Source organism: Podarcis filfolensis, assembly GCF_964270895.1.
Source record: "Podarcis filfolensis genome assembly, chromosome: 6".
In the NCBI taxonomy this organism is placed as follows: Eukaryota; Metazoa; Chordata; class Lepidosauria; order Squamata; family Lacertidae; genus Podarcis; species Podarcis filfolensis.
In genome coordinates, this window is record NC_139609.1 from 50,603,759 (window position 1) to 50,625,642 (window position 21,884).

General features: G+C 40.8%; 1 protein-coding gene across 26 annotated transcripts in view; it reads right to left on the bottom strand.

The window, feature by feature from the left end:
• PTPRF (protein tyrosine phosphatase receptor type F) overlaps positions 1-21,884 on the bottom strand; it is a 476,587-nt gene that overhangs the window by 275,963 nt on the left and 178,740 nt on the right. For all 26 annotated transcript variants that reach the window (XM_083619805.1, XM_083619803.1, XM_083619795.1 and 23 more), the window contains exon 3: positions 12,969-13,127. In XM_083619805.1, coding sequence (XP_083475931.1) covers positions 12,969-13,050 — 82 coding nt within the window. In that variant the 5' untranslated portion in view covers positions 13,051-13,127. The remainder of the gene's footprint in view (positions 1-12,968; positions 13,128-21,884) is intronic.

The window sequence follows — 21,884 nt, forward strand, 5'->3', positions numbered from 1 at the left end:
AGTTCAACCCCCTGCAATGCAGGAATCTCAGCTGATCATACACGACAGGTGGCCACTCTGCTTAAACCTCCCACCTCTCGTGGGAGTCTGTTCCACTGTGGAACAGCTCTTACTATCAGAAAGTTCTTTCTAATGTTTAGTCGGAGTCTCCTTTCTTGTACCTTGAATCCTTTGGTTTGGGTCCTAGCCTCCAGAGCAGGAGAAAACAACCTTCCTCTATCCTCCATGTGACAACTCTTGAGCTATTTGAAGATGGCTATGTATTTGTGTGAGCAAATTCCTAGACTACAGGTCTGCCTGCACAGTAAACTGCAATGAGATATAGTCACACATCTTGGGCTGGGCTTACTCCACAAATGTGGGTGGGATGCAGCCACTTGACAGCCTTGTACCCATTTCTGGTACTACTTTTGTCTTGATAATTGCAACTGGAGGGCTACAGGTTACGCAGCAAATCATAATGGCTGACAGAACAGGACTTGACACAGTTCCATGTTAGATATCATAATACAGCAGTGAACTAATTAACATAAAACATTCATTGGATGCTTTGGAATCAGTGTTTCAGCTCTGCAAGACTACTTGCAGCATTACTGAAAGTCAACAGTGGGGAAAAATCTGCAGGTATTTAACTTATTTTCCTCACAAGATAAAGGATGGTACAAGATAAGCACATTTTGTTTCTTGGACATACATATGGAAAATCCAGAGATAGCAAACATTCTCGAGTCAAGAACCAGAAAGCCAATGATTCTTTCACAGAACAAAACTGATATATCTATGTAAAGCTGCTTAAAGTCAGATTCCAAGCTGACTAATGAAGGGATCTGAATGTGGCAGCAGCTGCAACTAAAAATCATTAATCCCTTTTGAGATTTCTCCAGCATTGCTATTGGTGACCAACCATGCCTTTGCCAAAAGCTCAATGTGTATTATGGAGAAGGCCAACAGCTAATGAATGGCTTGTAGGAGCTAAATGTCTACATGCAGTGCAGATTGTCACTTGATTGTCACAAATGCCCTAACTTACACCAAGGTCAGTAAGGTTGGCTGCAGAAATTCACACTATGCAAGATGCTCGAAATAATTCAATTACCATCCCAATGTGATAGAAAATCCACCCTGGTGATACAGTGGCCAGACATCTCAACCATCAGAGTTAATCACAGGGTCACTAATTGAAGGGTTTTATTCAGGTTTAAGGATTCTGAATTATTTTCAGGTTTAATAATAATAATAATAATAATAATAATAATAATAATAATAAATTGAATATATATGTTGCCCTATACCTGGAGGTCTCAGGGCAGTTCACAGAATAAAATCAAAATATAAAACCACAAAATACATAATCAAAATAAAAACAACGACCCAATAACTCCTCCCAAAAACCCCCACATTTTAAAAAAGGCATAGGATCTGCCAACAACTGTTTTTATCTTCCCCAAACTGTACTTCCTCAGGTAAAAAACCCTCACTATTATGGCTCCCCCCCCCAAACATTTTTCTATGGGGTCGTTTTTTTTTCTTAGACGAATGTTTTCAAAGATGTCCACGTCCTTTTTGACACTCAGACCAAATGACAATTGTGAAAAGAAGTTTTCACTCTATTTCCTTAAAATGCTGTTTAAACTGAAAGCATCTGAAATATTCCTTGACAGTTGAAACGGTTTGCATGTTCTGAGAACTTCTACTGCCAAGGAAGCTGACTGTTCACTTGATTTTTATTTTTCATGAACATATATTTCTGATGTACTTCCTTCAGAGTAGGGTCCGGAGGGATTTCAGAGCAAAACCCAAAGCTCTATGCAGAACATTCTCAGAAATGGATGGGAACACCATCGAAACCTGAAGAATGCCATCATAATACTCATTTGTATGCTAAAAAGAGTGCTAAAGTGAAATTTTTACCCCTACTCTCAACGGTGAGGTATGTAGAAAGCGTACTATTCTATTGCAAGCTTTGTTGTTCTAAAGGCAACTGCTAGAATGTTAGAATAAAAATGCTATATGAACAAAGCACATGTACCTTAGTAGTGGTTTTCTCAAGGACGGCAATCAATGCACACCATTTATGATACTGCTAGGCTATTATACTACCAGTTAGTAAACTTAATACAAAAAACAAAATTTCATCCATACATGCTAGTGGTGGTGCAGGTTCTATAGTAATCTCTCCTTCCCGCACATATTGCAGTCATCTGCAATGAACATTAGTCAATAATTTAGCAAGAGACAATATATTCATCCATGCCAAATATGTAACTCAGAATTTGCAAGTTCCAACCAACAGAAGGAATAAAAGTTTGCCGTTTCCAGTAAAAAGGAAATAGCTTCTAAGTATCTCATCATTCCGTTACTCTCTACAGATGAAGAATCAAAGAAGCAAGCCAATTTGTGAATATGGCAGGAAAACGCATTGTAAGAAATAGTAATAGTGATAGAAAACACTGTCAATAGTTTATCAGAGAGAGATAAGGACATTATTAAGAGTTTGAGAATGGACAAAAGACAAGCTTGACAGTGAATGGATGGTTCTAGCAAAATTAAAACCAATGATTTATTGGATTTATTATGTAAGAGATATCAGAGTGAGCTTTGTGAAAAATTATTCTTGCTAGCACACATCTTGTCGTGATTCAAAGCAATGTCTTCTTTGGAACCTGCAATCTTGGAGATGTCAAGCGGGATCGCAATGCAATCATATACACGTGTATGTTTACTCAGAAAGAAGTCTAGTGTGTAGGGCTGGAACTAGAGTGGGGGAAACAGAGTTCTTGCCCTGGGTGCCTGATTCAAGGGTGCACCTAAATCATGATTAATGGTGTATGTGTGTGCGTGTGTATAAACATGTACAAAGTGCACAGGATTCAACTAATGAGTGGCAAGGATTCTCACATGTGACAGACAGGGTTGGCTCACCCATGAGGCAACCACCACGGGCACTAGGATTCACAGGGGCAGCAGATACCAATGTACATATTTATTCTCCCCTTCTTTCTGACACAGATCTTCACTCAATGCTTCTCTCCTAGCGGGGAGAGGGGTGCCTCTCTGGGAGTTTTCTTCAGGTGCCAAAATATATTGGGCCAGGCCTGGTAACAGAACTTTATCCTGTCTGCTTCCCCCACAATTGGCTCGGTTGGGGCAGCAGAAGAGAGTGAAATTATCATGCCTAGCATGCCAAAACACAACCTTGAGTTACGTAGTTGCATACCAGCCAGTGTTATTCAATAGCCTACATTATATTTACAATTTGTCTACTGATGTGATAAACATTACTCTATCTACCGTATTTTTCGCTCCATAACACGCAGATTTTTCCTCCTAGAAAGTAGGGGGAAATGTCTGTGCGTGTTATGGAGCGAATGCCTACAGATGGCGGGGGAATCTGCTGCAGTTGTGAGCAGTCCGTGGCTCGCTTTGAAACAGTAAGCGGCTCCTGTCAGCTAGCGGAGCCGGGGAGGAGGGAGAGAAGCAGAGCGGGGTTGGCTGCTTTAAAACAACCCCGTCCTCTATGTTCCTCTCTCCTCCCCACTGAGCTGCTAAGTAGCAGCAAAGCTTTTCAGCCAGCCTAGCCGGGAGGAGGGAGAGAAGCAGAGCGGGGTTGGCTGCTTTAAAACAACCCCATGCTCTCTGTCCCTGCCTGCAGTTTTTTGCTGTCCGATTTTGGATTAGCCACTGTAGGGGCTGTGTGTGTGTGTGCTTGAGCTATCGTTCTCCTCCTCCTGCTTCCCGTTCACTCTCCCTGCGCCCCTGCGCTCTCCCTCCGACTTTAGGATTGACACTCTGTGTGTCTGTGTGTGTGTGAGAGGGCTCCTTCTCCTTCTCTTGCTTCCGTTCACTCTCCCTGCGCCCCTGCGACTTTAGAATTGACACTGTGTGTGTCTGTGTGTGAGAGAGGGCTCCTTCTCCTTCTCTTGCTTCCCGTTCACTCTCCCTGCGCCCCTGCGCTCTCCCTCCGTCTTTAGAATTGACACTCTGTGTGTGTGAGAGAGGGCTCCTTCTCCTTCTCTTGCTTCCCGTTCACTCTCCCTGCGCCCCTGCGCTCTCCCTGCGCCCCTGCGACTTTAGAATTGACACTCTGTGTGTCTGTGTCTGTGTGAGGGCTCCTTCTCCTTCTCTTGCTTCCGTTCACTCTCCCTGCGCCCCTGCGACTTTAGAATCGACACTCTGTGTGTCTCTGTGTGTGTGAGGGCTCCTTCTCCTTTTCTTGTTTCCCGTTCACTCCCCCAGCACCCCTGTGACTTTAGGGCCAGTTCTCTCTCTGTGTGTGTGTGTGTTTTGACCTCACTGCGCTTGTTGGGGGAGAGTGTTGGTCGCAATTTTTCTTGATTTGTCTCAGAGTGGTTACTATCATGGTTTCCTTGCCGGGGAGGAGGGAGAGACGCAGAGCCTGCTTGTTCTAAAGGAGCAAAGCCAGAGAGGAGCCTCTCCTGCATTATTAGCAGCATCCTTCTCCACACACCCCACGCGTGCTCCTTGTCCCTTGAGTTCTTTTCCTTCCCTCCCCACTTAAAACGTGGTTACAAAGCACGGATCCACATGGATCCTCAGGATTTTTGCACTAGGTCACCCCAAATTCACCATCAGATCACATAGCATATCCATGGCTACAGCCTGCACCAAAAAACACACGCACCCACTGTTTCATGGGGCTGCAATGGCGCAAAAACGTGGTTACAAAGCATGGATCCACATGGATCCTCAGGATTTTTGCATTGGGCTACCCCAAACTCACCGTAAGATCACATGTCTGGCCACAGCATGAACCACAAAAATCATACATCCACTGTTTCGTTTAGAATATTTTTTCCTTGTTTTCCTCCTCTAAAAACTACGTGCGTGTTATGGTCAGGTGCGTGTTATAGAGCGAAAAATACGGTATATCTATACCATCTATATCTATCTATCTATCTATCTATCATCTATCTATCTATCTATCTCTATCATCTATCTATCGTTTCTGATCAAATTGCTATTGTAGTTTTACCAAAACTGGAAAAAATAGGTAAATGATATGTACTTGTTGCTTTACCAATTTATTACAACTGTTGATAATTTTTAAACAATAAAATATGGTGTTGGCTTATGAGTGCATTTCAGGTTGTTTGCCTTGGGTACCAAAATACCAGGCTCCAGTTCTGCTTGTAGGTTTATTTTTTGTCACAAGTGTGCTTAGAACTGCAGCCTCAGACTCAGGTTTGCATGGGATTTTCTGCATCTTACTTCAGGTTGCCTTACACCCTAGATCAGTGGTTCTCAAACTCCAGTGCTTGATTTTGAAAATATATCTATCCATATTCTACAATTAATTTTAATACTAGAATATAATATATTACACTGAAACGATTAAATGTTTTTTTGATTGTCCTTGAAATTTCTCACCACACTTGCTATCCTCTCTTACCACACCCTTTGAGAACCGCTGCTCCAGCTCTCGCTTTCTCTCATAATCCCTGCTGTAATCAAATTCAGATGGAGTGAGAATGTCCGCACCCTCCTAATTAGACAGACTTACTGAGAATAGAAAACACAAATTCTGACATACCACCTGGAACCGAAAAACCATCTTTAAATATATTTTTTTGGGGGGGGGACAGGGTAAAGTATAATAATGCTGACTATAGATTATTGGTAAATGAAAAGGAAGGTGTGACAATGTTTAAGGCTTTTCAAGGATCAAATTGCAAGAACACTAGACTCTCTGGTGTTATGTATGATAGTATGTCAGCAGTGCTTTATATACACAAATTCTTCACCAGCAGCATTTTCTCCTTTTGCTGCAAGATATCATCATCATTGTCATTTTAAATTTTAACTTGTTTTTGCATATTTCCAGGGCATGAAAAGCTATGGAATATAATTTAAATACCATACTGCCTGCTTCCCCAGTGATGTTATTCATTTAAAATCCTAATATTTGCTCTTATTACACAGATTGCAGTCATTCTAAATTTGTTCAAAAGCCTTGCACTGTAGTTTCCCCAAGTGGGTTCAAGAGGAGACGTTTATGTTTCCATCAGCAAGAGCTATGAACTGAGCAGGGCATTAGCAATGTCAATATTCTATTAACTTAACTCACAGCCATGCCCATCACACTGCAACTACTTGCTACCTCAGTTTGCTAAACAAAAAACAAAAAAACCTAAGTAGTAAGATTATTTGGAAACAAGGTAGTCTTAACACTACACCTCTGATTCCAAGAAATTCCACTATGTGCTTTTCACCAGCTTAAAATTTGCTTACAATAGATTCATATGATTGGCTACTGTACGGTAAACCCCTTTAGCTTATGGCCCTGATCCTTAGTTCTTTATACTTCTGAGTAGCAACAGGATTGGATTCACTGATTTTATTTGGATAATCTTTACTATATGGGGGGAAATAGAGACAAGCAAGAAAATTTATCTTGCTATCTAGATCAAACTGCATCAGTCTGGTTGATCTGATTCTAAGGAATGTGATTATCCAAATTCTGCTTTTAAAATATACATTTTCTCTCTCTAAGATAAATAGACTAGAATAGCAGTCTGAAATACTAATAAATAAATAGGAATCTAACCACAAAGCAGAAAGCAAAATGAGCAAAATAGATCTAGTGGAGACATTCCTCAATCCCCACATCCAATCCTTTATGAATTTACATCTGGTAAATCTAAGCTTATAGAAGATTGGCTTCTCTTTGATCTCCCTGTCCATACTGATAGACCAAGAATATCTGAGCAAATATTAATTACAATAGGAAGGATTTTCATGTGATGCACAAGCACATCAGTAATTAACACATGCAAATCCCCAAAACAAGCTTACCCAGGAAAACAGACAGTAGTTTTGCAATGTAAACACCAACATAATATATTAAAAACAATGCAAGCAACAATGTTTTTCACAATCACATAATAAATCAATTCTGGGTATTATGTGACTCTAGCCAATGCAATCATTGAGATGCACAAAACATATATCCTTCGTGTCACTAAACAGTATGAACAAGGATTCTTGTAGTACTTTTAAAACAAACAAACTTATTTTTAGGCTTTTGTGGGTTACAGTCCACTTCACCAGTTGCATGAATTGTTACCCTGAGAAGCAGGTACATATGCACAGTGTTTGTGGGAAGGGGATTGTAAACAATGAAGTGAGGGGGAAATGTACGGTAATACAGGGGAAATGTACAGAGTGATTATTTTATAATTAACCGTAGTCATTCACAAACCAGTTGCTGTTAAATATCCTGGTGTTGGGAAGCAAATCAACACACATTATGTGCCCAAAATACTTTCTTTCAGTTCAGTCCTCAAGCAATAGCACTGAACCTCTTCTTGTAATGTAATTCGGAGCTTTCACATTGCAGACTGTGGTGCACAAAGTTTACATTTTGCTGCAACAGAAAAACACAGCTACCACTCTGGAAGTTAATAAATACAGTGGTACCTCGGGTTACATACACTTCAGGTTACAGACTCCGCTAACCCAGAAATAGTACCTCGGGTTAAGAACTTAAATAAGAACTGAAGAACTGAAGCGTATGTAACCTGAAGCGTATGTAACCCAAGGTACCACTGTACCCCAGGTTGCAATCTTCACAGGAACAGTTGTAAGAATGATTATTTTTTTTAAAAAAAAGAGAAAAGGAATAAAAACGCACATTAAACCCAAAGTAACTGCATCTGCTTGATGTCAGCCCTCATTAGCTCTGTGCCTCTCTTTACTGCCCTCCACCACGAAGTTCAAATGTTAAGATCCAGAGGTCAGGACCCAGTCTTTTGTTTCTGTTATTATGTGAGGTGTCATGTATCCTGATAATGCCACGTATAAATAATAACGGAAGATAACAATAAACTATCAGTCAAGATTGATGCATCTCCATACTCAAGGTTTCATTAAACCTTGAGCAACTAGTGCATATGACAGAACCAAGAACACCCACATTTTTCCTTTGGGGAAAGGTTAGCAGGTTAAATGACCCCTGTAAGACTGTTGTGCTCATCTGTGCATAAAGGGATTTGGATACTATGACTTCTGACCCCATTAGGGTTATATTCATTCTTGGTAGATACCAAATGTATTTTGGCATCCTCTAGCATCTGGCTCTACTTGCGTTAAGCCGTGTGTGTGTGTGTGTGTGTGTGTGTGTGTGTGTGTAGTCCTCATTCAGCTTGCTCTATGATGTATTTTTTATTATTATATCTATATCTATATATTGCAATGGTACCTATTTATCTGCTCACACTGGTATGCTTTTGAACTGCTGGGTAGGCAGTAAGAAGCACGGTAGACTATAACTGGAAGGCCATTCTAAGGCCTGCCACTTGGCACCCTGTGTTCCTTTGGAAGAAGAGCAGAATATAAATGTAACAAAACAAAAATAAAATAATATTAGAAAGGGATGGCATGCCTTGCCCATATGTCAGTGTAAGACCCCTAAAACTATTAAACTTACTAAGTCCCCATGGAGGGATGCCAGGCACCTATGATGCAAGTCTACTCTCCTTAAGCAGGTGCCACGTAAGCTCCAGCGACTGTAAGAGAGAGAGCCATGTCCCACTAATAAGAGAGACTATTCCTCCAACCCACATCCCCAAAATGTTGCCATTTGTTATGGGTTTTCAATTTTTTGAAATTAAAGAAGTGCACATGTGATGTATGTTCTGCAAACCACTATTAACAAGATCAGAAGAAAACATACAATTGACATTCATATAAGCCCCAGATTCTGCAGTGACAGAACTGCTCTCTTTCCTGAGGCCCCATCCATGCTCTTTCTCCAAAGAAATGCAGTTCCTCCCAAATGTCAAGAAGTCAAGTGCAGGTAATTGAGCATATCCTATGTTGGTTCACACCTCCATTTATATAAGCTTCACTTTTGTTCCTCCATCACGCCAGGTCATTTCTGATGTGGCTTTTTTTTTTCTTCAAAGGATTTGAAACTCTGTTTGAGATTATCTGAAACTCTGGTGGGTCACCCAGACCTGCCCCCAGCTAATGGAAGCCTTGCCCAGAACCTCAGACACAAAGCCTAATAAAGAGGAGGGAGACGCACAACAGCCTCAATGGCCTCTGCTGAAAGAATTGATTTTCATTTCCTGGTTTTCAGAAAAAGATTTGCAGTGTTTGGAGTTTTAGTAAGCAATATATTCCAAAAGCCTGGAAAGAGCATCTTTTCCTTGACAATTGAAATGAACATTAAATGAAATCTGCAAAGCTATTTTCCCTTGCACAGTCAAGAGCTGACAGAAGGGGAAGCAGAGAGGGCACATAAAAGACAAACACGAAGAAGCTGAGGGAGAAAGTAGAGAACAATCATCCTGAATTGCTTCCAAAATGCTGTAATGGAATTAGGGTCACCCTGACAGAAACAGTCCGATCAGAGGAAATTTGATTTTTTTTAAAAAAAATAAAAAATTCTATACTTTGCAAAGGAAAATTTGGAAGTGTTCCATCAAATTAGCTTGTGTATATATATTTTAAACACATATCAGACATATACCACTAAAGGCGTCACCCTCTATTTTGACGAGCAATGTTTATGCCATCTCAACAAATATATCTGGCTAATCCTAGTGGTGGTGGTTGTTGTTGTTGTTGTTGTTGTTGTTACAGAAGGGTAATCCCTCCATTTTGAAATATCTGAGTCACATACATATATTTCAAGACTATCCTGAAAACTTAATTCTCAGAGAGTCCATATTTATTCCTTATGCCAGTCCCACTAAATGACACTCCAACAATCTGTTTTATTTCACCCTGAAATGTCTTACTATGTGCACAGCTGCCTAATTATCAAGAAGCTAGAGCAGCAGCAGTAAAATCTGCTGCAGTAACAACAAAACAGATTTTGAGAGTGGGAGACCCTAGGTTATGGGCTTTCGCGGAACTCTGCTTTCAGATACACACAGCACAAGTGATCCATGCACACCCTGCTGCATTTATCAATTATGTTCCATTTCTAGGCATAATTCTCTCACAAAGCCCAGGGACTTAGGTCATTTATAGCTGCATTCTGTACTATCACCTTACAACTGAGGCATTCAAAACACTTGGCAGATATTAATTGGCCTTGACACTCCTATAGTACTTCTCAGTGATTTCAGAGAAGCAGAGGGGAATGCCTGTGCGCAAATTAGGTAGGCTGGGCCATGTGTATGCAAATTTTATCTTCACGTAAACAAGGCGAATGCCTGCTTCCAAATTAAATAAATAAATAAATAAAATGAGTTGCCAATCAGTCCTTTTCTAGGCTTCCTTTTCCCCCCTGAACAACCGTTTTGTATTGTTATTCACCAACATATTCTGTTTTTGCAGAAAACAGACAGCCACAACTGCATGGTGTTTTAGAGGATTTGTCTTTTCTGTAAAACACGCAATTTCCATCTCCAGGTAGCGTCAGCACTTAACTGGGCATTTGATTGCTCTGATTCCTGCCTGTCACACAGACAGCAAGGAAAAATGAAATTGCCAACGTTCAGCAGTGCTGCCAATTGCAGCTGATGCACTTCCATTCTGTCCCCCTAATGCAGTGATTCAGACCAATTTGCTCTGAACAGTATCGCCTTGTTATCAAGAGCGCCAGAGAGGACGGATAAGGGAAAAATTGGAATTTAGAGTCACACATCAAGACCAAGCCACCTATCACATGCAACAAAGCCTATGTTAATCTGTGTGCCTCAAGGTCATCCAGGCTGCAGTGACACAAAAACTGCCTTCCCACTCAGGAAGTAATTCTGTGCAAGGAAGAGAGAAGAGGCCTTAGATTTCTGTTTTCTCAACACGCCTCAGGGCTGCTTAACACGTGATCTTTTCCCTACATGGAAATAATTGTACAATAAAAACCATGTACATTATTGCACAGAAAACAGAGCATGAGAGTGTGCTGTGGTGCTTATCTGTGTTTTTTGAAGTAAAATTAACTGTTGTATTCCAAGTAATACCAAAAAAATTTTGGCCCTGCCCCCCATGCAGAGATATATCACTGCCACGCAAATCTGTTACCAGTGAAGCAGCCCTTCATAAGATAACTATAAGGAAGGAGGACATGTTATGCCATTGTGAGGCTTTGTGAGGAAGTATTGGTCTCCTAAGGTTTCCTCATGTGATCCTCAATTAGTCAACACTACAAACCTTTTGGAGCACTAGTACAACTACTGCTTCAAAGAACAGAAAGGTGATATGATCACATACTGTGGCCACTGCACAGAAATGGATGAAGCATGGATCATTCATTGCCTCATTTCTGGTTCTGCTTAACAGAATGGTATAAAATTAGCTAAGCAAGTTATTCCAGCTCAAGGAGAATTTAAGAACTGGAATAAATACCGTAAACAAAATAAAATGCCTGTACCTGTAACTCTGTGAGAAAGAATATGAATCCATCAATTTGCAGCAGTGCTAATTACTGGCAAAAAGTTAAACCATGCAGAAAACAACAGGAGTGGCAACTGGCCTTTGGAGGTGGGGAGGGGAGGAGCCCCCTCTCTCCCACCCATCTGTCTTTTCCCACACTCCCCTTCAGGTCCGCAGCATGTACTTAAAGTCTTCTAGGCAGGAATGAGAAAAATCACAAGGGATTTCTCTCTCTAGAAGGAAGAGACCACATGATTTAATGCTGGGGGAGCAGGAGGGGGAAGCAAGTGCTATTCTGATTGCTTTAGCATGATGTTTTGTGTAACAAGCTTTGTGTGCAGATGAGGCAGTGTATAAGCATATAAATAAACATTTACTAATCCCATCTTTGAGGCACTATACTGCACCGGAAACCCACCCGCACCTCCTATCCTCATTAAACGTATTTTCCGATTGGAAGTTCACCACCACCTTCACAAACAAACAAAAAATATGCTTATGTTTTTGCACCTGTTTGCTGTCCTCAGTAGCTGCTTCTGCACTTTTTTCATCTTAAGGACAACTGGATGAGGTAGATGGCATCACAATGACACACAGCCAATTCAGAATGTGGCCAGTACAATGAATAATGACTATTACTTCCTGTTCTCACTCTGAATGCACTGAACAGAGCACCTTCACCAAGGGGAGCACTTTTCAATGGAAAAAAGATTGCATAAAAAGCACTCTCCCTTTTTTACTCCAGTTCTACTATTTACAATTCTGTGGCAATAACAACAGATTGCAGCAGAGATGGATAGCCCTTAACAACAGGTGCTGCCTCAGCATATATTTCCCAGCAGCTACAATGACTTTACTTATATATTGTGGGTTCTGAATTAGCTTGTGACCCATTCACTGAACACATTTGTGTAGTATATAATTGTCATCCAAAAGGTGGGGGACACACAAGATTTTGAAGATTAAATAGGAAAACAGCAGGAAATAAAACAAGTTATGAAAATGCCCTCATAGAAATTCATTGTAGTAAACCTACTTTCAACAATAAGCATTTAGCTCTTCCCCATTAACTTAAATTGATGGGTCTTAAGTGTACACAACACAGAGATGTAGAAAGGGCCAAGAAAACTCTCCATGTAAGTAGGGACCAAAATGACTCATTAGCTTGTGAATAAGATAGCTAAAAAGAATATGTCAGAACTATGTAACATCACAGATAACACATGGAAGACTTCTTTAATGTTCAAGTCAATACCACAGGGCATAAGACAAAGAAAAAGAAAAAAAGAATGATTAAAAATATGGTAGATGTGTGCTTTCAAACAAAAATAGGGATCTTAGGTCTTGTAAGAAATCAACTATTGCCTCTCTTTTTCATCCGAAATGACCTAAAATTTGGTAATGGAAAGCAATGAACGGATTCAATATACTGCAGTCATTTTGTGACTTGTTTGCAAGCATCACACATTTTTGGAAACAAATTGACACTGAATGACCCGCAGCCCTTCCCTTTCACTGTCACAAATAAATGTGCTTCAGTCAGTTCTGGTTCAACTTTTGATAGATAAAATCTGCTGAAAATTTACTCAGCCATAAAATATTCCCATCTGAGTGCTACTTACTATCCGCCTCCGTTGATGACATCAAGCAGCACAGAACTACTGCTGGCACAAAAAATCCAGGGATGCTGAAGTTAGGCACCATATTCCAAAGTGGAGAAAGTCACCTTTACTCCAAGGCAAGCAGTCAATACATTCAGCGTCAATGATGCAGACTTATTCCTGCAAACCAAAGAAAGATAAAAGGAGTCAGACCCTAAGCAAATCTAAACATATTTTAAAAGCACTTTTCCTACCCAAATTAGAATGTACCTTGTTCTATATCACTGCATTTCTCATGTTAGAAAACTAACAATGGATTGCTTATTTATTCGATCTGTGTTACTCATACTAAGGAAATCACATACTCCTTGCTGCATACAAGGAAAGGCTATCCACATGTGATGTCTGAAATTGTTTAAATGGGAGGGTTTAAAGTTTTATCTTTCTGAGTAATTGTCATTCTATTTTGAAACTGGATACATTTTTTAAAAAATGCTGTTTATGTAGCTGAGATCTTCCATTTTCAGAAGAAAATACTTTTCCCTGTCCAATACTGAAGGCAGGACCCAACATGATGTTGGGAGAAGTTTCCCACTGCACAATTTTCACAATCAGCATACCCAAGATTTAAAAGATGAGAGAGGAAATGTAAAAATGCTGTACATGAACCAGAATATTATGAATATATAGGGTTTGCTCCCATACCAGAGGGACCATTACCAGAACCCTGTCCTTCCATCCTCCCCTTTACTGAATGTCTCTTCAATGAGCAAAAGAGATAGGCTGGACGAGAATATGGGTTGCTTCCAGGCTGCTCTCAAAAGAAGTACTGAAGCCACATAAACTGTGAAGAGCTGGAGGATCTCTCTCACCTTTGATTTTATAGTTATGTGGTTGGTATATCTCAGAAACCCAATGGCTATCATAATTTTTTCCCAAACTCTTTAACATTTTAGGAGACCAGTGGGATGTGTCAGAAAATTCTGACACTTACCAGTAAATCTAACATAACATAAAGATAGCATTTGAATAATTTCTCTTCCTTCACAGCCAACCTTCACAGCTACAATTGCAAGTACGTGAGAATAGGAATCCTTCTAGTAAATATGAAGTTGTTTTTACAGTGGTACCTCAGGTTAAGAACTTAATTCATTCTGGAGGTCTGTTCTTAAGCTGAAACTGTTCTTAACCTGAGGTACCACTATAGCTAATGGAGCCTCCCACTGCCACCGCTGTGCAATTTCTGTTCTCATCCTGAAGCAAAGTTCTTAACCTGAGGTACGATTTCTGGGTTAGCAGAGTCTGTAACCTGAAGCGTCTGTAACCCGAGGTACCAATGTACTTGCATTGTGCCCTTGGGATAGGACAGGGGGAAAATAAAAATAAAATAAAATCAACAGAAAATGTTGCCAACCATGTGTGAATCCTGCACGTTTAGATGCAACATCAATATCCTTATTACTTAAATTGGCTTCCTACCCCATATGCCAAATTATCCTCCTGTTTCAACCTCTGCATCCTCTTACTCTCTGGGGCATCATCTGACTCCTGGATCTGCAAGTCAATTCATACCTTATACTTTGAGCTTTGGAATAAAAAGCACTGAAGCTTAGAAGACAAAGCATGCATCTAGCACCACCAATAGCGCGTTCTACAGTCATAGTTAAAAGACAGGCTTCCCAGCAAGGAAGAAAAGATTAAGCCGCCCACTTGTCCATTTAAATGTGTGTGCAGTAGTCAGCTATATCATATTTGTATCTTGCCACTCAACTTGAGTATTTCTTGTACCTGATTTTTTTTTTTTTTAGAAGTAGTAGTAAAGTATGGATCGGTTTTAAGTGTGTTATGTTCCAAAAACATTTGAAATGTCAAGCAGGAGCCATTCTGCTTCTGACTTTCAGGATTACAGAAAATGCAAAATCCTAAACACTAAAATTATTTCATCTGTCATGACTAACTCTTCTGAATAGCTGCATTAAGGACTTAATTTCTGATAAATGACAGGGTAGTGGATTCTATTTACCATGAAACTACAAAATAAAACGAATAAACGAATGTGCACAAATTTGTTCAAAATTCTGGCTTCTTTTTGATAAAATGGCACATTATTCTAAGGCTGGATTGGAGAAATGCAGAGTTTGGGAATTCAGGCAGAAAATAAGAAATATCCTAGCAGGACAGCAGTTATTCCTCAAGTGCATCTCTAAACTGAAGACCAAAATATATCCTCAAACAACCACGTAAGTGAGTCACTACACTTGAGTAGCTGATAGAAGAGCTAAATGAGAAGTTGAATAGGGTTATTTGCACAAAAGGAAAGGTCACATGTATTAACTTGCCCCAGTCTGGGGGGGAAATGAAGCCTGTGGTGTGGCTCTGTCCTACCCATGTCTGTCACTTTAGAACTGCCCAGTATCTCTAGTCCTCAGTCATTTCCAAGTATACACAGGCCTGTCATCTCACAGGGGGCAAATCAGGAAGTAATTGGCATGTGGACATCCTCCACCTCCCAGCCATGGCCACCCTGCTCACTTCATTCTTTAGCTCCCCATCATTTTCCTGGTTATCAGGTTTTGCTCATCTGAATGGCTCAACAGAGCCTCCTGCCATTCAAAACCCTGGAGCAAGAGCCGTTAAAACAGGACTGTGGCCAACATTGTTTTGACCCCTTTGTCCCCTCATCATGCCAGAAACTACCAACACCATATGACCACGGAGAGCAAGGTTTACTGTTAGTTTCCCCTAGTGCAGGACCAGTCCTAATATTCCTTTTGAATGAACCACTTAGTTGGATTTCTCAGCTACACTAGTTTCTAGGCACACTCAAGGACTGTTGGTCCCTTACACTGCATAGACCATTTGGGCTATGCTACTGAGAGTCCCATGGAGTGCTAGAAGATCAAACCTATCCATTCTGAAGGAAATCAGCCCTGAGTGCTCACTGGAAGGACAGATCCTAAAGCTGAGGCTCCAATACTTTGGCCACATCATGAAAAGAGAAGACTCCCTGGAAAAGACCCTGATGTTGGGAAAGATTGAGGGCACAAGGAGAAGGGGACAATAGAGGATGAGATGGTTGGACAGTGCTCTCGAAGCTACGAACATGAGTTTGACCAAGCTGTGGGAGGCAGTGGAAGACAGGAGTGCCTGGCATGCTCTGGTCAATGGGCTCACGAAGAGTCAGACACGACTAAACAACTAAACAACAAAAACTGAGTATTACTCCCTGCTTAGGAGAGCAGGAGGGGAAACAGGCTGAAGTTTTCAAGCAAGCAACTTGGAAGTTCAACTCACTGTTTCCCAATTCCTGAGGGCACTATGTCAAGGCAGAAAGAGAAGTCAAAACTCACCTTTCTCCTTCTTCATTTATCCATTTTAAAAACAAGAGTATGGAAGGCTGCTGAGAACACATGTCTGGGGCCATGCCACATAGCTCCTTGCCCTGGCATCCTTGCATACAGCCCACACAACTGAAGGGAATGGGCCATTTTGTGTACTTGCTTCACCATGACTTGGAATCCAACCCCTCGGGGTTCCAGATTGCAGAGAAACATGTACATAAGAAGGCTCCCTCCCTTCAGACATCTGCATTGTGCACATGGGTGCCAGGGAGAGGAGGTACTTGACCCAGTCCCACTCATGTGTATTCCTTAACTGTAAGTATAATGCCCGGAGAGAGATAGAGGCTAACAACGAAGTCCATCACACTATGTGAGAAACCTGGTGTTTAGGGAAGAAACCAGCCCTATACTTTCCCTTTTATATTCTACTGAGAGGGCAAGCGGCATTGTCTAATGATCCTAAGGAATATGTGAAATAGCTATTCTTAATTATTAATCATTAAACTTTGACCATGTCAGGAACGTACACATGGTGGGCCATGTGAGAAATTGTATGAAAGGGAACAATAAGATCAGCATATACTGTCCAAAGTAGATACCAATCAGCCTGTGTATTACACAAGAAAAGGAAATGAGAATATAGCCATTTAATTAATGAGCTTACACCCACTGCACAGTGCAGAGGCACTATAACGGGAACACAGTTTGGCAATACTAGGGGGAAGAGACAGAAAAGGTTGCTCATCAAGATGTAATTAGAGAACAATGCCAACAGAGTTACTGCAGTGCTGGCAAGCTATATATATATATATATATATATATATATATATATATATATATCCTGCTCTGTATATTAACTTGTCAACAATAATGTAACCATATCATCTATTCCAAGATCGTATTTGACTGGAAAACTGCCAAGGCCATAGATTCAGCATCTCAAAATTGGTCATTTCTCCCTTCCCTTATGTATATTGTATAGATTAGATACCATTTCCATTCAGCTCTGCTGTTAGCAGACAGCCACTCCCAACACTAACCACTAAGTATTAATCACACATGCTGTCAGTCAGCAACCTTCCATACTCTTGTTTTAAAATGGATAAATGAAGAAGTGTGATATAAAAAGTAACAGTAGTGAAGGCTGAAAAAGCTCAGGTACTACTCGAGCAAATTGGGTGCAAGTCTCTCAAGGAAACCACCTACACACACACACACACACACACACACTTTTATATATAAATAAAAATATACATACACACACATAATTAAATACAACCCTATTAAAAATTCTTCTCCTAGTCCTTTGGCTAATTAAACAATATATGACCTTTTAAACTTGGGGAGGGGTTATTGTTTTGTTTGTTACTATGCTTTGTATTTGTTTGTTACTATGCTTTGTATTTTGTGTTTTTATATTGTAAACTGCCATGTGATCCTCAGATGAAAGGTGATTTTTTTGGGGGGGACGGGGACGACACCACCACTGAAAACACTTACATCCATTTAAAAGCACACAAATGCACACACTGTACAATGCCCACCCCAGAAGATCCTGCCACAACAGCCAGCTAGTGAACAAAGGATTGTCGGAACAAAAAACCATTTGTCTGTGAAAAGAAAACAGAGAGGGAGCTAGCATACCCTCCTGTGGAAGAGAGTTCCACAATCTGGGAGCAGCCACCAAGAAGGCCCTCTTTTGTGCCCTTACCAAATGTGCCTGATGTTGGGCTATGACTACTACGCAGCTGAGAACAAGCAGCAAATTCCAACACCTATGAGGGTGACAGCACTGAAAGAAAGGCCTCCCCAGAAGATCTGAAGCCTGGCCAAGCTCATATACAATATAGCCTGGACCCAAGCCGTTATAGGGCTTGGGAAGTCATAACCAGCACTTTGAACTGTGCTCAGAAATGGGCCGGGAGCCAGTGGAGCTGTTGTAACAAAGAATTTCTGTTTTCCCTGTAACCAACTCAGGGAAGGCAATAATATATAAGCAAGCAGTATGGCACAGTGTTAATAGAGACCAGAAATACTGGAATGAACATTTAAAACACAAACTTTTTTATATAAAAAATAAACACCTAAAACTTGCTCTTCCAAAAAAACAAAAAAAACAACAACAAAAACCCTGAAAACCACACCTTGTCCAGTTCCACCTGCTCTGTTCAATAGCTTAGGATAAAGGCTGCAATTACATTTTGTGGGATTCACAAAATGCAGCAAGACCAGCTTGGGGAAGAGTACTGTGAGAAAGACATGCTATCTGTGATGCCGAGGTCCTCTTCAAAGACAGTATTTATTCCTGTAGAGATTGTCTTTTCAAAGTGGTTATTGCCCAGCAGGCAATATTTTTCCCCTGGCACAATTCCTGAAGAAAGCCTTGTTAAGCAGCTGTGAAGTTAGGCTGGAAAGCATTCATCCCCTTGGGTATCTGAACCTTCCCATCATCAGCACCGCATACTAGACACCAACAACTACAGAGTACACCCTCTCATACAAAGTCCATTCCCACTCCTTTAATTTGAGAGATAAGGAAACTGTGGTCTGTATATCACCTCCTTTAAATGAATGCATACAATATTTAGAATAAGTCCAGCAGCTCAACTCTCATCAGGGATTACTGATTGATCGGTACAAAACCACACCTCTAGCAGAGGGAAGCAGCTTTCTCATGAAACAATCCTTTAAAATGTCATAAAACCGCCTCTCTCACCTTGATCCTGACATGACTTATGATCAGCTCGTGTGTAAGCAATGAATGATGCCTCTTATGACTATTAGATTTAATTCCCATTTTTCCTCTCATCCCACTATTTTCTTCTCCCTGATCTGAATGCACTCAAAAATGTTGCAGTGATATAGATAACAGCAACACATTACTAAGCAGATACTGAAATCCCAAAGATTGTTTGTATTCAAAGCCAGGGATCTCCTGTGAAAGAACTAATTCTGTGCTACAGTTTGTCAAGGTGTATCATAGTCGTCTACATCATTTGAAAGAACCAAAGCATGCATAGCTAATAGCGATATTCCAGCTATGTATTCCATTGATCAGTTCAAACATCACTTCAAACCATGGCTAGGAACAAACCATAGTTATGGCTCCCGAGGCCATTGCAACTTACCAACAGGAGAGCTGAGGAGAAGAAAATGAAAACAGTTCCTATATACTTGCTTAGGTTCCAAACCATGGCTATAGGAAACCAGTTTGCCATAAAGGGCACAGAGCCTGTATAAAAACTGAATTTCTTGCTACGATTTTATAGAGGCATGATATTGCTTCATCACATATTCAACAGAACACCAACTACAGTGGCATGTGCCCAACTCACGTTTACAATTTTGGAATAATGTCTTCCCATGAACTTTGTATTTTAGGGAAGGAAGGAGGGGTGGGGTGTGCTTATTATAGAGGGGGGATATCTGTATGTTCTTTGAAAATTTTAAACATCTATTTTTAAAGATGTGAACCATACAGTAAGATTGAGGCGAACCCCCTCTTAACTACTGCTTAATTTTTGTTTTTCTAAAGAAAACTCTGGTACTTGGGAGACTTAGGTAAGTTAAGTAGGGGGAAAAGCTTTATTTTACAGAACAAAACTGGTAAAACAAAAGATGTCAGTTGATAGAAATCTTTCAAGTGTGTGTGTGTGAGAGAGAGAGAGAAATTTAGTGGATGTAACAGGCTTCTAAACAAGGTGGTAATCGCACAGCTTCTTTTCAGTTATTTCACTTCAGTTCCTTAACTGTATAGGTGTTACAGCTTAATACTTTGGCTTTTAAACAAGGTGGTGCCTTCTGTCACACACATTCAATAAATCACACTCCTGAGGCTCCTCTAGCAGTATAACAGACCCAGGGGATCACCACACCCTACTTACTAGTTTGGGATTCTCCTCTCTCCAGAATATCACTCCCCTTCTGACTGAAATGAGACCCAAGTCAAGTGTTCCCTCAAACTTCTACTTCTCTTGTCTGAATACTCTTAAAAAACATTAACCACTGTCTTTCAAACTAAGCTCAGAGACTTCCTTCTCTGGCTACAGATATTTTCCTCAGAGTGAATTTTACACACGCACACACGCACAGGGAGCTATGCTCTTACCCAGCTGAACACCAAGAATGTCAACTCTCCCCTCTCTAATGCTTTCTCTTTTCCCTTCCAAAGTGCTGACTCCACCCACCTCTGGCTAGATGTAACCACAGCCAATCAGAAGGAGGCTGCAGTTCAGCACTCTGGTGGAATCCTGGGGCACTGCATCTCCAAACTCTTGCCAGGGTGCTGTCAGCATAAAGACAAGGGAAAGTTTCTTACAGTTCTTTTTTATTTGAAACTTTACAGAGAGAGTCAATAGAACCCAGCCTCTTGGATAATGGCATTGTCCCGAGTGAATCTCCACTCCCTTCTCTCCCACTACCTCATTCGTTGTCATCATCTCCTCTATGGATGCTGGCTAAGTGCCCTCTGAGCTCTTTGCTCTCCTACTTTTAAGGCTCGCCAGGTTCTGGGAGATGGTGGGTCTGGAATGCTTTCTAGTGACAACGTGTCAGCCAGCTGCTGCTCTGGCTCTGCTTGCTCCTCCTCTCCCATTATTTCCCAACTTTTCCCCTCATCTGCCTCTGAGCTGTGACCTCCCACAAACCACTGTTGTAAATCTATCTTGTTTTCCTCTTCCCCCTCCCTGGAAGGGTCTCCACCACTCCTCCTCCTCCTCCCAGTCCCTGACAACTCTGGTCTAGCTGAGCTTTCCATCGTAAAGAGAAAGGAAGCTTTGAGGATGTACACATGAATTTATTTTATACATAAAGACTATACGGGCCATGTAATTCCTCTAATTCAGCAAATATATTTCGTAGGCTTCAAAATATGTAAATGGCCAGACGGGTGCAAATTAAATGCTTTGTGAAGAAAAGACTGCAGAAAAAATTGTTAGAGAGATATGTACTGAGTTGCCATGCATTACCCACTAAACGTAAGAGAAACTCAAAACAGCGCTAGACATAGTTTGGAAACAATAAACCTAGCTGTTAGAAAAAAGTAATTAAATTCTCTTTCATTTTCTGGGCCCAGGTTTGCAGGACTCTTTCCACAAAAACAAGAGGGATTTCTGGATTGTGCTTCCCTCCTATAGTTCACACAAGTCAGTGATGCAGAGATCAATAAAGATGCCTCCACATCTGCTTTGTTTTTTTAATTTCTGTTTCCTCCCCATACATGTTTGCAATGTTACCATATGGGCATATATACTGCAGCCTCTGCCCGATGTGAGTGCTGAATGCTTACTGAGTATATGAGCCGAGAAAGACAAGACTGCAGCAGGGTTGTTCCTGCAGTGCCAAGGAGCCACTGTTTAAAAGCTGAAAAATGGAATCGAGGGACAATAAAAAGATGTACTCTAGAACTTAAAGCTGATTCCTAATAGCCTAGGGACAAGTAAACAAAGGGGAGTCAGAGATTAAATTCTAGAATGAATGGTTATGGCTCTTAAATGACAAACATACCTTCCTCATACGCACTACTCCCCCTCGTGTATTATAATTAGGAGCGAAGTAAACGTATGGGGGAGGGAAGTGGGGACAAGCACACTAGCTC